At 36.7% G+C, this 16,003-nt stretch overlaps 1 protein-coding gene across 1 annotated transcript; it reads right to left on the bottom strand.

Moving 5' to 3' along the window:
• Positions 1 to 1,778: 1,778 nt before the first annotated feature.
• LOC306699566 (uncharacterized protein) lies at positions 1,779 to 15,929 on the bottom strand. Its single transcript, XM_079164206.1, has 16 exons — positions 15,792 to 15,929; positions 14,714 to 14,761; positions 13,741 to 14,009; positions 12,750 to 13,038; positions 11,629 to 11,672; positions 10,367 to 10,655; positions 10,004 to 10,044; positions 9,559 to 9,844; positions 8,521 to 8,564; positions 8,355 to 8,428; positions 7,953 to 8,167; positions 7,576 to 7,826; positions 7,357 to 7,485; positions 6,722 to 6,851; positions 6,553 to 6,582; positions 1,779 to 4,168 (listed from the first exon to the last, which is right to left on the bottom strand). The coding sequence occupies exons 2-16, from the start codon at positions 14,721 to 14,723 to the stop codon at positions 3,903 to 3,905; spliced, it is 2,367 nt and encodes a 788-aa protein (XP_079020332.1). The 5' UTR covers positions 14,724 to 14,761; positions 15,792 to 15,929; the 3' UTR covers positions 1,779 to 3,902.
• Positions 15,930 to 16,003: the final 74 nt, after the last annotated feature.

Here is a 16,003-nt window from a genome sequence, read left to right as displayed (position 1 = left end):
CAATAGCAATTATCGCCTCCCACCCCCTAGGTTCCTTACTGTAAACAGCTTATCGGTTTACCAATGTTGGGTAACGAGTTCAGTTTTTAGAACAACTTGCACGAATCCGGTTCTGTAGGTTCACTTTGTGGGATTTAGGCAGACGTCTTAACTACCAGGACACTTAGGCAGAACCTGTGGGTAGATTTGTGTCTCCAAATCGTCCCTCTGGTTGACTCCCTCTCAGCTCCCATATACTTCAGGGAGTCATGCAGGAGTGGTGGTGGCCAGTGGGAGAGCAGCAAACCAGGAAGTAGGCTCATGGGGAGCAGGTGTGTCGGACTGGAAGCTGCCTCCACACTCTGGTTTGCTTCTCTGGCTTGTGCACTGAGTTCTTGTGCTTGAGGTAATGTTTTTAAATTAATTTGAACATTTAATGAATTTAATACCCTGAGATATTGCATTTTTTTAATCATTAAGTCAGTCTGCCATAACATTAATTGTGGTTTGAAAACCAAACCTGAAAAAACAAGTGATGTCGTCACCTGGTGCAAAGTATGTAATGTATTGACCAAAATCCATATTTACCTTATTGTTGACAGTACATGTGACCGTATATGTTAGAAATGCTTGTTATAGTTCAGATCATTTTAGTTTTATTCATCTTGTTGTTAAATTTAAGTTAGATTTTAAATAGTGTAGTTTTTTAATTTGGTCTTTCTTTGTTTTGAGTACTGCAGCTGATGGAATAGAGTCAAAGGTGGGCCGACAGAGAAACGTTCAGTTATTGTACATTAAATTATTATTATACATTTTAACTTTTGCAAGGTGAGGACACAAATATTGTGGGATCCAACCTAATTCTAACATTAAACAATCAGCCGTTAAGTATTAGCTTGTGTATTTGGTGGTTTTGTGTTTGTCAATGAAATTAAACCTTTTTCTCCTAAAAAAAAAATACAGAAAAATATGTTTTAATGTGTAAGTGTAGCAGACCGTACGAGTTAGGCACATATACAAACACTGACACTAACAATATGAGAGCTCAGATGTATTGATATTTACATAGTAGTAGGGATCAGCAGGGCCATGGCCAGACTCTGACTCCATGAATAAACTCATTACAGAATCATCTGCATATTTAATCATGAATGTTTCCTGCAAAGCTGCCGTTTCATGAACCGTCTTTCTTAATTCTCATGATTTAATTGTAATAAAAGCCCAAATGTTAAACAATGTTAAAGAAGTTTCTTTTCAGTTGGGGTTTCTTTTATGTACCTGTGGGTAAAATCCCACTTTACTCTACCTGCTCATCAACAAACAGCAGAAAGACACAGAGACTAGCTGACGACCATTGAGGAGCATTTAGCTGCTAAAGAGACACATTAGATTCATGAAATGTAGAACGTACATTCAGACCACAATGAGTCAAAGTGTTGTTAGATGAGTGAGCAATAAGTTAAACAAGATACCAGACATAATAATGAAGTCATAGCAAGACGATGTATTTATTGAAAAGCAACAAATGCTTTACAAAATTAGACAATATGCAAAAAGAGCATCGTCATAATTAATATATTTGAGTAAAATAAAAAATCTGAGATAAAAAGTCTGCTCCAATAACACAATAACACTGTTTCTGTTCTGTGTGCAAACTTGTACAAAGTGAAAACCTGAATTGTCATTTACATTTAAAAATAATTAATTCATCTTAGATGAAATGTTAATGATTAATTTTACATTATCACAGAATGAAAAAAGCCAAGCTTAAAGTTGAGGAACTTTGAACTGCTTATGAAAGTCTCTTTAATACTGATAATACTCTAATCTATTGGGATGAAGCTTGAAATGTCAATAGGCTTTAGATGCGATTCTTCATTTTGTGTCTGTTTGGCAAGTGGGAGAGCATGGCTCCTGAGAACACCCCTCTTGCTGTAGTAGAATGGCACAGTCCAATTGTCCAGGCTCATCTCCTTAGGCAGGTGTGATGCAGCATGTTGATGGATAGTGACTCACTGAACTTAGAGAAGCGTATTTCCACCACTTCACAGAAAATACTGTAAAGGATGAACATTTGACTGTATGTTACAGTTATTATGATATACTGTAAGATACTGTTGTAAATCCACCATAAATTTACAGCAGTTCATTACAGTGTATGCTGTAACATTTTGATGGGTTTGATACAGTACAATTAAGAAAGATGGTAATAGCTATTCAAGTATTTTATTGGTTTTGCCACATTTGACTGATGTCACTTGAAAAACAGTCATCCACAGTTTTAACAAATCTTTTGTCTCACTTAAAATGATTTAGCTGGGTAGCTGTGTTTTTAATTAAACGTATTGAAGAAGCGTTTTCAAGTTTAATATTGTTTTCCACGTTAAACGTTATTCACACAGCACTTTTCAAAACAAAATTACAAATTATTTTATATTAATACAACATTGCAAGACTGCAATGAGGCAAAATACAATCAGTCGATTAAAAACATAAAAATAAAAATAAATAACATACATAATAAAACGGAACAAAGAGTCAATAATTATATAAGATTTAAAACATAATAGAAGAGAGAAGACATCTTGGAAATAAAACTGTGCTAGCATTAATAAAACAAAAGCAGTTTTTAATAGATGAGTTTAAGTGCGAAGATGTCACTGATTTTGCAAAGTCTCATATCTCCGGCAACGAGAATTTGTTACTTCTGTTTAGATTAACTACTGTAATTAATTAAACTCTAATTATTAGTATTGCCACAACATCTGGGTGCCAGTGGTTAGGATGAAGGGTCTGGAAAGTCTTCTCTCTCAGTCACCTCAAAGGGAAGCAACACACTTTAAGATGACTTCTCAAACAGAACAAGTGGACCATTAGTTTGAAATGAAACTGTCTCCACCTCCTCCTTTGTAAGAGAAAAACACATCACTCGAGGATTTCAATACAATAGAATAATAACAATTGAGGTACTTGGTCACTGAAACAGCATTTGCAGAGAACATTCAGAACTACTAGGTTTTGAGAAAGAAGCACAACGTTGTGAAAATGATCAGAAAGGATCCCTCTGAACAATTACATGCATAACTAAATGTCTAATCAATGAGCACATTTAAAAAGAAAAAAACCCCGGAGGGAAAGATGAGCACTCATTTCTAAGCTCTATTACATCAACACACCAATCAATTATTTACATGAAATTCACTAGCAGGGACCACACCATCAACTGAATGCCTTTAACAATTTTGATTGTGAGACATGAATGACAGAGGATTGTTCGTTGATTCCGTCTAGTCGGTCGGATGGGTTGTGGGGAGCTACGTCAGAGGATCCGCTGTGGCGCCAGGGCACGGCGAACCCCACGAAAAAGATAGAAAGAGAGGATGGAGAGAGGAAGAGGAAAAAAGGGGTTGGGAGGGTGGGGTTTGGAATGCGTAAACGGGACAGGAAGACTGGGTTAGGGAGGTATTTATAGGAATACCGGAAGAGGCGTGTTAGAGGTGTGGTCCCGCTCCCGAAATGACGCTAAGTAGCTTCAATAATTACATTAAAAACACTTTCATTCCATTTGTTGTTTGTTGGATGAAAACATTACATGTCTGGTGAGAACCTCCATTCATTTCTTACATGATCGTCTGATAAACATTTGATGAATCTGGTTTCCAACCTTGAAGTAAAACTCGTCTCATCATGATCCTCACTGATCAGGCAGAAGAGGCACCACGCCTCATACCAATTTAAACTAACTTACATGAAAATGAAGGGAAACAGCTGTTTTAATATGAACTTAAAAGCATTTTATATTTTTTTTAGAAAACCCCCACAGAGACATAGCACCAATATAAATATTTTCCCATTGTTATAATATAAAAAATCTTTTTTTGTTCAGGTAGAGTTTGGTATAAAAATGAAATTCACCGCGAGATTCATCTCTTTTCCTTGAGCTCAGCAATGAGACGTCGCTCCTTTTCCTCAAGGATTTTGTAGAAGACTTCTTTGCCTTTACATCCAGTAGCATTCAGGGGACCAGAGTAGAGCTTCCTCATCTTCTCCCTATTGGTAGGGGTAGCCAAGATTTCATCATAAGCCTCCTGTGTGATGACGTCTTTGGTGAGGAGCTCATCCAAAATGGATGCAATGTTGCTCACTCTATCGATCAGCACGGCTCTATGTTTATCCACAAAGTCCGCCCCTGAGGAAAGAGAGAATGAAAAATAAACTTGTTTAGATGATAAAAAATTAACAACACGAACATCTGCTGAACTAAAATTATTTTTCACTTTTTGAGTTGGAAAGTTAACCATTTTCACTCTGGGCCACATCAGCATCATGGTCGCCCTCAGAGGACCGGTTGTAACTGTAAGACTGTATAAATGTAACTACTCCCTAACATATTGTGAAATAACTGTCTCTGCATTTGATTATTGTTTATTCAAGTGTAACAATATTGTACATGCAGTTATATAAACGTAAAAATATATTTAAGCACATTTCTGTTATTATAACTTAAATCCTTTTAATTTACCCACATTACTCTATCAAAGATCAAACTTTTAAAGAAAATAACAATGACAAATATCATCAAATACAAGCTATTACATGAATCCCTAATGTCCCTCCCCGTCGTCGTCCCGTGCATGGCAGCTACATCCAAGAGCTCCTCACTAACAGTCAAGTCTGCCTTCACGCCTCTTATAAACATTGATAGATGCGCTGTGTCCGTGTTGTCTGTGCTGTGTCTGTGTCTGACAAGTACTCGCTCGTCTCTTCGGCTAGCTGTGTTGTTAGATCGCCTGCTAGTTCCTGAACTCGGTCTGCGATGGTGTTTCTTCACAAACTGACATTTTTTTCCACACCTGCTTACATACTGTACCTTTGGCATGCACTGCTTCAATGCACCCTCTGAAAAACACTTTGCTGCATCATTGTTAGCTGTAACTTTTGTAAATATATTCTGCTGCGATTGCAGTCTGCCTTTTAATTCTTGGACAATTTTATGTTTCTCTTGTAGGCTAAATTTAGCATACTTGGCGCCATGTTTGGTGTCAAAATGCCGACGTAAATTGTATTCCTTCATCACGACACTGCCTCATAGCACAGAAGACAGACCAGTTTTTCTCCTTGAAGCACAAACATGTATTCGCTTTCCCATCTTTCATAACATTTTCTTCCCTCTGCATCAATTTTTCACTTCTTGGACATTTTGGGATTATTTGTCGAGCTTTCTCAATCATTTGTTGAAAAAACCTCTTTACGGGCTGTTGCCTCTCCTGTCCACCTGTCGTGATTGTTGTAATGTCGGCACACAGACAACATGTTGTTGCCGTGAGTGAATGATAGTGGTGTAACGGATCCCCCCTCACGGTTCGGCACACATGTGAACCACGGATTCATTACACGGTTTACCTTCACCATCACAGTGTGAGATGACATTTAACTGACAAAGTTAACGGCGATATTGAAAAACTGCTGTCTAGCGGCAGGATGGCGTCATTTCGCGGGTCACAAAGTCGACATGCATTGTGGGAGATGTAGTTTATGGTCACTGTAAAGCAGCATAGACTTTCATTTTAAGACAATCATATGCCTTCCATATGGAAGGCCATCACTGACAGCAAAAAAATTACTACAAAAAAAGATGAAAAGGTAGACTTGATTATAAAAATATGGCACTTTTGGTGCATCCATCTGTAACCATGACACTGAGCAGATGTTTCCAGTTGCTGTTCAATGAAGGTTGCCACCTCAGCCTGATTGGTTTTATTCTTTCTACCCCAGAGCTGTTTCTTGCTTAAAATCCTTTCAAGGGTGTGTTTGCTTAGTACAATCACACGTGAAGTATTTCATCTGTTGTAAAGCCACGTTTAAAGTAGTCTTCAATGTACTCACACTCCATGTATATGTCAACTGTAGGGTAACCTATGAAGAGCTGCTTCTATGACTGTTGTGTTTAAGTAACTCATATATCTCATAATTACACAACAATATGCAGATACTGAGAATGCAGGTGGGATGATATTGATGAACTTAAGGTGGAGTCCGTTATTCTGGAGAAAGAGAGTTAAGATTTCACACCAACACCCTAACAAATACACTCCTCATCAGAGCTCCTTCAGAACTGCCCTCTCACTCCCACTGCCTTCATCTTTATACAGCCATGGCCTTTCTCCTGTCATGTGCACACGAAGAACAGATTGGTTGGAACAGCGTCGTGTGATTTGACCCGAGCCATTTAGTTTTTCATATTTACAGAGCCATGGCGCACACATGCAGAACAAACAGCTAGCAGACTGTGAGGAGATGTTCACTGAACTTGACAAAAGATGTCTTGAATTGGAATCGCACCTTTAAGTAACTTGATTACTTTAAATGCATGTATATACATGCAGCAGGTTAAGCAGATTTTCCCCCGACCTTCTTCATGGAAGACACTGTGTTGGTCCGGACTTTATTTTAGTTGTTGGTTTTTGGGGGTGTGTGTCTGTCTCAGCAGACTGATGGACAGAGCAGAGCTTTTACACACACTCCAATGAAAAGTGCACTTCCTCCTAATACGAATCATTTGAAATGTCTTACCTTGTGAATGAACAGTGCTTTGGTATTCATCTGAAAATAAAATGCAGAGATAAATAAAATATATATGTAGCTGATTTACTGCCTTTATCTTATATGATACATATTCAATCAAATGAAAGTGGTACTTATGCAGTGGAGATAAATTCTTGTGATATTATCTTAAACTGACCTTTTCGAATTACACGGGTCCATACTGGTTGACGCTCATTTTCTTTTGTGAGCTGGAGCTTGAAGTTTGTGTCTGGATTGTCAATGAACACTTCGATGTAATTTGGGTTTTCGTACCTGAGCATTAACATCTGTGAAGGAAATACAAATAAAAAAGAGAAATAAGTTAGACTTTGAGCTAAAGTGCACCAGAATATCTTTCCCCCTTTTTTCTCATGATTTTCAAATAAAAAAGATTGTGGTGGTAATTTCACTTACATCAAAGAGAAAAAACTTGGTAAAATGTTGGTAAAATGGTGGACATGATTGCAGATGTATTTGAATGTATTTTTATTTAGAAAGATTGAACAGAACAGAAGCGATCCTTGAGGTTGGACAGGTCTTGAGACTTCATCACTACAGTAGCTGGAGAAAGAAACAAGCCTATAATGTCACACAGCTTGTGTTTCTTTTACAAGCCTTGAAACCACAAATGTTTTAGGAAAATTAGACTTCAGTACCAAACATGTAATTTAAAGCTAAATTCAGTAATTTCGTCATGTTTTCTTGTTTAAAACATTGTATTTGTACTATAGTATCCAACTCATTTCTGAACCACAGTTCACTTTAGAAATTGAGGAGCAGTTCAAAACATACCTCAGGATAAATTTCTGCACTGTCCAAATCTGTGGTTAAGATGAAACTATCATTCATTTTCAGGGACTTCTCTGGAGGTGGCTTTCGGATTACTCTGTATCCGTAGGATTCATTTCTCTTGTCCAATTCCTGTAGAAAAAACAACCTTTTCAATACAAAGTTGCTACAAGGTTAAAGCAGCCAATATTGTTGGTATTGACAGTAAGATATGAAAATTACCTGTTGTAGACCAGGATCTCGTGGGATCAGATAAACATGGAGTGTGAGGAATGCTGTGTCGGTCTTGTATATTAACACGTTACAGTTTACTTCAACTGAAAAGCCGTATCTCACTAAGACCATTTTTAGAGAGAAAACTGGTTCAGACAGCTTGACATGGGACGATGTGACCTCAGACACTTTTTCCACAACATCTCCACAGTCATCTATGTGCAGGACTGCAAACTTGTCTAATATCGTAGGGTTGTCATCTGTACAAAATAAAAGCACAGACAATTAGTGAGGAGAAAAGGACTGCATCAGTTCTTGCAAAACATGCTGTCTGAAATATAAAAAGTCAGTTGATTTTATTTTAATATTTCTTCATGTCCACTTACCTATGCAGATCCAGTGTGGCAGGTGCACTTCATCTAACTTCCCAGCAAGGACTGTGATGTTCATTAGGGGACCTGCAGCCATGTATTGCATGCTTTTGATCCTCTCCATGTGTTCCTCCACAGAGCTAAACTGGTACTTAAAGCGGACCTTTCCCTTACAGATCCAGCGCAAGCCAGAGACGCTGCATTCAAAGTGTCCTGCTTCAGACTGTAGGCTAAGTCATGAAAAAGAAAACAAGTGAGTGTGAAAAGTATTGCCACTATAATTCTCATATTGCATTGGTAAAACCAGTAACAGCACAGAGAAAGAGTTTAGTTTTCCTTTTATAGAAAATCTCAAGAACCAAGTTTCCCTCCAGCTCCAGTTTGCTGTGACGCAGTAGTTAGGACGTTATATTTTACCTGTAAGTTGGAGCCTCATCTGCACCTGAACTGTTCACTTCAGGTTCAACTTTAGTCCAGTCACTGGAGTCCTTCTGCAGAGAACAGTCATTTAAAAACATTAGTGAAGATGTTTCTTTTTGCGACATACCATAAAGGAAAAAATTTAATAAATGGAAGGACTTACAATGATGCTTCCACAACCCTCAAGCTCTAAACTTCCTGAAGGCCCTTGTGAAGACACAGAAGATTTAAAAAAAATGATGTTATGTTGATATATAAAATGATATGATAACTTTCCATGTTGCTGCTTCAGCACTATGTGCTACACAATGCTGCACCAATATGAGAGCAATATGTAACAGTGTGTAATGGGCATTGATATTGCTGTCGTGCTATAAACAGCACATTTACATGTTAAATAACAAGTTGAGTCGTTATATGTAGGCTAACTGTAAAACCACGTTTACATTCTATTTCTTTAACAAAATGGTTGTTTTGGCTAGACTAGGTTGACTAAACAACGCATTATAATCTGATGAAAAAGTGCAGTTTTAATTGCTTCAGCAACTAAAACTATGAAGGATAAAAATAACTTAAATGTGATTTAAACACATCTATGCATTTTCGTGTAAAGACAAAGGCTAAATCTAAAATCCAAAATGAACACTGCTTGTTAGGGGTCCTGATTTTGAGAATATTGTACACCAGTTTGCATATTCAAATTCAAGAAAGAGGCCAGTGTACGATCTGTTTGCCAAATGAAAACAGGCCATAACATGATTGAATATGCTCTTACAAAATGTCTTTCTCATTATTTAGGAATAAGACAGTTATTGCCATATTTATTCTGTTAAGTGTTTGATTAATGTTGTCATCTGTGATAAAGTTTGACTATTGTTGTTGTTGGGACATTTCAGTGAAAAACCCTAAAAGCCATGTGTCTTCACAACCTCAGATGACGAGAGTACATGAAAGCTTTTCATTTGGCTCAACCAACAAACTATCACATCAGTTATGTTCAGACTGTTTGATTGTTGAGTTCATTATTCTTTCAATAACTATTTATAGATCCCCGTCCCAAGTTTTATTTAAAATATTTCACATTGGTGATGAGAAAGAGTTTGTACTCTTGCAGATTTACTTGTTTAAGATGAATTATAAAATGTATTTAGTAGTAATTTATGAGACACATTATTATGTGAATTTGTCTTCTGTGTCTTACCTTTGAGTGCTGAGCTGCTCTCTGACCACGTCCGCTTTAGACCAGTCCTCTTCATCTTCTTAACAACCCCCGTGGTTAAATCCACAGACTGATGGCCGTAGAGCTGCATCATCAGATCCACTGTTTCTTCACTGTCTGCTGTTTGTCTCAACATTGATGAGATGTCTGGGAGGTTCTTCTGTGAGACGATCAACTGCAGGAACTGCTTGAATTTATTTAACCTTGAATGATCTAAATCATTCAAGGTTTCCAAAAGCAGCTGTTTAACAGCTGCTTTTGTTGCTACCTGAAAATAATAAATACATTCATAAGAAACATTAATAAGTAAATCATGACTTTGGGTCTTATCACATTTTTAAATGTTAAAGATGACAACATGTTTTAAGCAGCATTGGTTGAATAAAAGCTGTGTTGTATGAAGTCAGACAGATGTGACATTACTCACTCTCTGGATCAGTGCAGATCTGTGTTCATCAGAGAGTTTCTCTGAGGACAAAAGTAGTAAAAGTCATGAGTGATTGATCTAACGTCTGACAATAAATATTGTTCACAGGCAACATTGCTTTTTATACAATTTAAAAAACTGAAAATTACACTTAAACCACTGCAACAGTCATTGTTGCCTCCATTTTCGATACTTCATATCAGTCATAGAATATATTTTGTACACAAGATGATGTGTCTTTTCTCTACATTATCAATCATATTATTCATAATGAAAAGAGAAGAAGCTTATGACAGAACTTATGACATACGTGTGAAGTAGCAGTTTCATGGTTTTAAGATGTTTTTGTCTTTGTTGTCTTACTTTTGGGTCCTGAGCTGCTGTGTGACAACCTCTGCACCAGATCAGTCCGGTTCATCTTCTTTAAAACCTCCATGGTCTTGTTCACAGACTGTTGGCCGTAGATCAGCACCATTACAAACACCATGTCCTGCTTGTCTGTTACGTCTAAGAGCATCAATAGGATCTCTGTGGAGTGTCTGTGATACTCAGTTTGACTCCAGAGGACATCCTTGAACATCTTGAGCTCCTTGTCACTCAAACCAGCCAGCGTTTCCAAAAGCAGCTCTATAACAGACGCCATCGTTTCCTCCTGATACATTCAAAGGAAATGTTCATGAGGCAAAAGTGCAAAAAAATGTCTGTTCACATTTCATCAATGTCTGTTTTAGAAACGTGGATGTGGTAGAGTACATCAGCCATATCACACAAGGTCATGATATGATTGATAATATTTGTCCAATTCATCTCATACTCACTACCCGTTCAGTTCTGAAAAAACCTTCTGATGACAAATTAAGTTGGTTTTGTTCATCATTTATACTATTTAAGGTGAGGAGCATTTTGAATCTACATCTATTGAATAAAATCTGTATTATCTAAAGTAGCGCTGCAACTTATTATTATTTTCATATTTTAATGACTTGCCATTTTTATTTTTCAATACACAAAACAATCAGTGTACAAATATCTACAAATACATCTTATGTCCTTCACCATTGCTCCCTCACAACCCCGTGCAACTCCAAGAACAAGTGGGATAAACAACATTTCAATCAATCAATAATGTGTCTTCATAGAAATAAAATGAAGAAATATAAATAAAATAACATAAATCCATTAATCCTTTTAAGAACATAATATAAAATCCACCTGGAGTACTTGAGATTCATTAGCTTCCTACTTACCCTTACTCCTGTTCACTCATTTCAGTTAACTATCATTCTGATTATTGATGAATGTGATGATTCTTTTATGAATTGATGGATTCATTGTTTGGTCTATAAAATGTCAGAAAATGCTTAAAGATCACAATTCCCTAAAATCCACGTTGAGATCTTTAAAAGTCTTGTTGTCTCTGACTCAACAGGCCAAACCCCAAAATATTCAGTTTACAATGATACAGAACAGAGAGAAGAAGAAGATCTTCTCAAAAATATTTGACATTTTTGCTAAACAAAAAGTACTTCAACGATTAAGAGATTGTGATTTATTTTTTGTTGATCAACTGATTGATTAATTGTTTCAGCTTTAGTTTAAAGTCAGACAGATGTGACATTACTCACTTCCTGGATCAGTTCAGGCCGATGTTCATCCACAGAGTGTTTCTCTGAGGAGAAAAGAAATATAGATGATTGATTTAACACCAGGCTTTATAATAACACACTGTCAGACTACAATAACTATAATGTTAAGGATTGATCACATAATGAACAGAAAATCTACTGAATACCATAATAAAAATAAACTGCTGGTCTCACACTGTCTTCTTTACTATTGACCTCTGTGTTAAAGGATCATAGACTGAAATGTAAACTAAAGTAACTACATGGCTTTGAGGAATTTATCTCTTTCAGTTCAATGGATAATATTCAACAGATTCATGTGAAATTTAATGGACCAAAAAACAAACAAGATCATGTGTCCCAATAAAGAAAAATGTTTTTAAAGAATAGATGTTGAGAGACTTTTGAAACCACAAAATGTACAAACTAGAGTTACTGACTCTCAGTTGTATTTCTAGTCAAGAAACTAGTGAAGATGCAGTTTACATCCATGTCTGTTGAAAATGTCATCACTTCATCATTTTACCCTATAATCATAATTAGCATATGAATTCTTGAGTTATGGCCATAAATGTGTTTTATGAGGTCAGAGTGACCTTTGACCACCAACATCTAATCACTTCATCCTTGAGTCCAGGTGGACGTTTGTGCCAAATATGAAGAAATTCCCTCCAGGTGTTCCTGAGATATCACGTTCACGACAATGGACCAGATGGAAGTACGTATGGACAACCCGAAAACATAAAGCCTCCGCCCACGGACACAAGTCAACAGACTCATTAACCCCTCAGAACATCTTTACTTTGAAGTTGAAATCCAAAACATTCACCTCTGAAGTAATATTTGTCTAATTTAACATGTCGTCTTTATTTTGTATCCACAAGTATATTTAATTAGTTAAACTAGACGCTTCAAAAATACAACGAACAACTAACTCTGTGAAGCTTATAAAGTTCAGTTTTTGTTGAGAATGTGTGTGAGAGGTGTTCTTTCAACTCTTTGCTAGTTTTGCTGTCATGATGGGCCTATATGGTGTTGTTGCATTGCTTTATACTCTAAGCTGCTGTATTTGTAACCGTGCATATTAAATATCATTAATGTGACCGTTATCTTTATCTTACCTTTGGGTTCTGAGCTGGTCTCTGACAGCCTCTGCACCAGATCAGTCCTGTTCATGTCCATGAAAACCTCCTTGGTCACCTCCACAGACTGTTGATTCCATATCTGCACCATCACATCCACCAGTAGGTCTGTCCTGTGTGCCGTATGCAGTCGTCCCCATAAGATTCGTGGAAGGCCCCACTGGAGGATGTTGAACTGCAGCAACCACCTGAATTTCTTTAACTCCTTGGAGCTCAAATCATTGAGAGATTCCAAAAGCAGCTCTTTAGCAGTCATCATTGTTTCCACCTGTAAAATTCCAATTATATGTTCATAAAGGAAACATGTTCATGAGAACCTCTGTTCTGTAAAGGAAAAGCTTGAATTCCTCCATACAGAGCATGATGGGTCATTGAATGGTTTACATGTAAAATGATGTGAATCATAGGCTCTGACTTTCAGACACCAGGTCAACTCAGTGGAACACTTATGGGAGATTTTGGACTGAAGTTTAGGCAGCGCTCTAAACCAACATCATCAAAACAGCAAATAAATGCACGTCATGTGGTAGGTGCTCATCTCTCCAGCACAGTTCCAGCTAATTTATGATGTTTTGCAATAAGCCGATTTTCAGTTGTGCAGCAAAAGTAGTTTGATTAGTTTCTATTGATGTTTTCTTGACTCTGTTGAAATCCATTGTGACGTGTGTGAATGTGACTACAGCTGCTGTCCTTCATAAGGGAACACGCTGTAAACTGTTCAGAGCTACGCTTTTTAGGCCGACAGGAGACGAGTAAATCCCATTTTCTAGTGGAGGATTCCTTTAGGGATTTTAGAAATATTACCCAAAGTTTGACTTGTATTCCAAAAATATATTATATGACATTCACTTAAAATGTGATTCTCAATTGTATTTACCTATTGAGTCTCAAAAACTGTGACTATATGAGAGGTTCCACCTGTGATCTCCACACTTCTTAAAATGCTTGATATCACTCAGGATTTACTCACTGGCACTTCCGTTCTCCTGAGCTCATCCATTAGACATGGCTCATGTTTATTCAGGAATCTGTAGAACATCGCTTTTCCTCGACCTCCGCTGGATTCCAGAGGCCCACTAAAGAGCGCCGTCATCTTCTCCTGAGGGGTGGGCAGAGCCTGGATTTCATCATAACTATCTTGTTGGATGATGTTTTCGTGGAGGAGCTCATCCAAAATGGGTGCAGTGTTGCTCACTCTCTTGATCAGATTGACTTGATGTTTTTCCACAAAGTGCTCCCCTGAGGAAACAGTGACAATACATTTCTTTAGAAGAGAAGTTTCATTACAAGAGGCTTTAAAACTCCTACTTATATATTTCAAAGTGTAGATAACTGAGATTCTTCAAATATAAAAATACAGACTATTAGTGACTTGGATTTTTTAAGAAAAGGTATTGAGATTCTGTAACAGTGATTTCTATAGTTCAGTTGTTTGTGTATTGCATTCATTGAAGCATTTTAACTGCATGCGTGAAACACAAACATCAAACGTACAACTGTGTTTTAGAGCAATTTTGTTCATTTTGTCTGTGGCACTAAGTCACAAGCATGTGTTCTTATTGGAGATGTAAATCAAATATATAGTTTTTAAAAAGGCAAAAGAAGTCCTAAAACAGCTGTGCACTGTAGTTTCTTTTGCTAACCTTAGTGAAACAGGACTAAATATTACATTTGTTATTGACTATTTTCAGCTGCAGAATTGGTGCATTACTGAGTAAAATCAAATAAAAAAACTGAACTGATAATCTGCAAAATCTCTCCACTGTATTTTGTTTTTGCAAAGTTTATACATTTTTAAGAACAGATTTCTTTCTTTTATACACTGAATATGTTTTGTTACCACATTGTGTTCAATAAGTTGCAGTTATTTTTTTTATGTTGTAGACAACCTGAACTCGTGAGTAACAGTGAGATGACTGTGTACATAATATCTGTGCACCTACCTTCTGCCATTGTGTTCACATCAGTTGCTACTACTGAGGATGAAGTAGCTGTAAAAATAAAGGTACAATTAAGACTTCAGAACAATATATTGTTCTTAGACTTTGTGCATACCTCTGTTATCTCATATCCATGTTCAGCCCAAGAAAATAAACCAATAAAAAAATGTCCAGGAAGGAATTTGTCAATCTTAAACAGCTTATAAAGGTCCATGCAAAATAAGCTGCAAGAGAAGTGCATAGCATAAAATGCCCTTCACCTGGGGCCCAAAGTGAGTCCAAAGCCCAAAGTTATTTATTTTCGAGTAATATTCTACAGTCGATGGTAATATTACAGAGAAAAGCAGCAAATCCTTAAATCAGACAATGTTTGGCATTTCTGCTTGTTAAATGACTTAATGATTATCAAAATACCTAACAATTGAATTTTCTATCTGCTTTTTAATCAACTAACAGATTATCTCCGCTTTAAAGCTCAGGAAAAACAATCTAGTAGTAGAATTAGTTATATAATTTTGCAGTAAAAAGTGCATTTTTTAATAGCTATATAATGGATCCTAGATCTGATTTATTGACTAGATAAACTAAACTATATAGGGTATTCTAACAGTTCTACCATCAGTGCTGAAAGAGGTACTCAGAGCTTTAACTTATGTAAAAATAGTAATACCATGGTAGAAATACTGTTACATGTAAAAGTACATAAGTACCAAAATTAAAAGTACTCATTTCACTGGATTATAATTATTGATGCATTCATGTGTACATCAGTTTCATGTTGCAGCAGATAAAGATGGAGGTAATGTTAACTACTACGTATGGGTGGCTTAATTTATGATCATACACATATTTCATCTCTCTCGTTGTCTTTACCTTTATTCTAGGTTCTGTTTTACTAAAATGGCTTGTCAGAGCAATTTAGATACTTGAGTTAGTTACTGTATCATTAATATATTTAGTTATTAATTAGTTAAGATAACTGTTTTTTTCACACATTAGCGTCAAAGTTTAAGCTCAAGAGGAAGTTAAACCTATAAAAGTGAAAGTAAGAAAAAAGGTTGTCAAATGCTGTTTTACAAACCTTTTTAAAACAGCTTTTAGCTTCAGCTGTCAGAGTCCGTCCATTTCTATCTAATGGCTGCAAATAATTCTTCGTATAGTTGACAGGACTTTAGTAGAAGTCTGATCCTCTCTCGAATAGTGTTTCCTCATTAACACGTTTCCCGTACTGCACCCTTCGGCGTCTGACGGGTCTACATGGCTGCAGTAATCAGAACGGAGCGGTAGAGGGCG

Source organism: Pholis gunnellus (assembly GCF_910591455.1).
Source record: "Pholis gunnellus genome assembly, chromosome: 8".
Lineage (NCBI taxonomy): Eukaryota > Metazoa > Chordata > Actinopteri > Perciformes > Pholidae > Pholis > Pholis gunnellus.
Note: the sequence above shows the minus strand (reverse complement) of the source record. Positions and strands in the feature narration are given on the sequence as shown.

Excerpts from the sequence above, each read along its gene's own strand:
- LOC306699566 (XM_079164206.1), bottom strand. Across the intron at positions 7,827-7,952 it reads GCCACACTGGATCTGCATAG|ATGACAACCCTACGATATTA; the intron begins GTAAGTGGACAT and ends TATTTTGTACAG. Across the intron at positions 4,169-6,552 it reads AAGCACTGTTCATTCACAAG|GGGCGGACTTTGTGGATAAA; the intron begins GTAAGACATTTC and ends CTCTTTCCTCAG.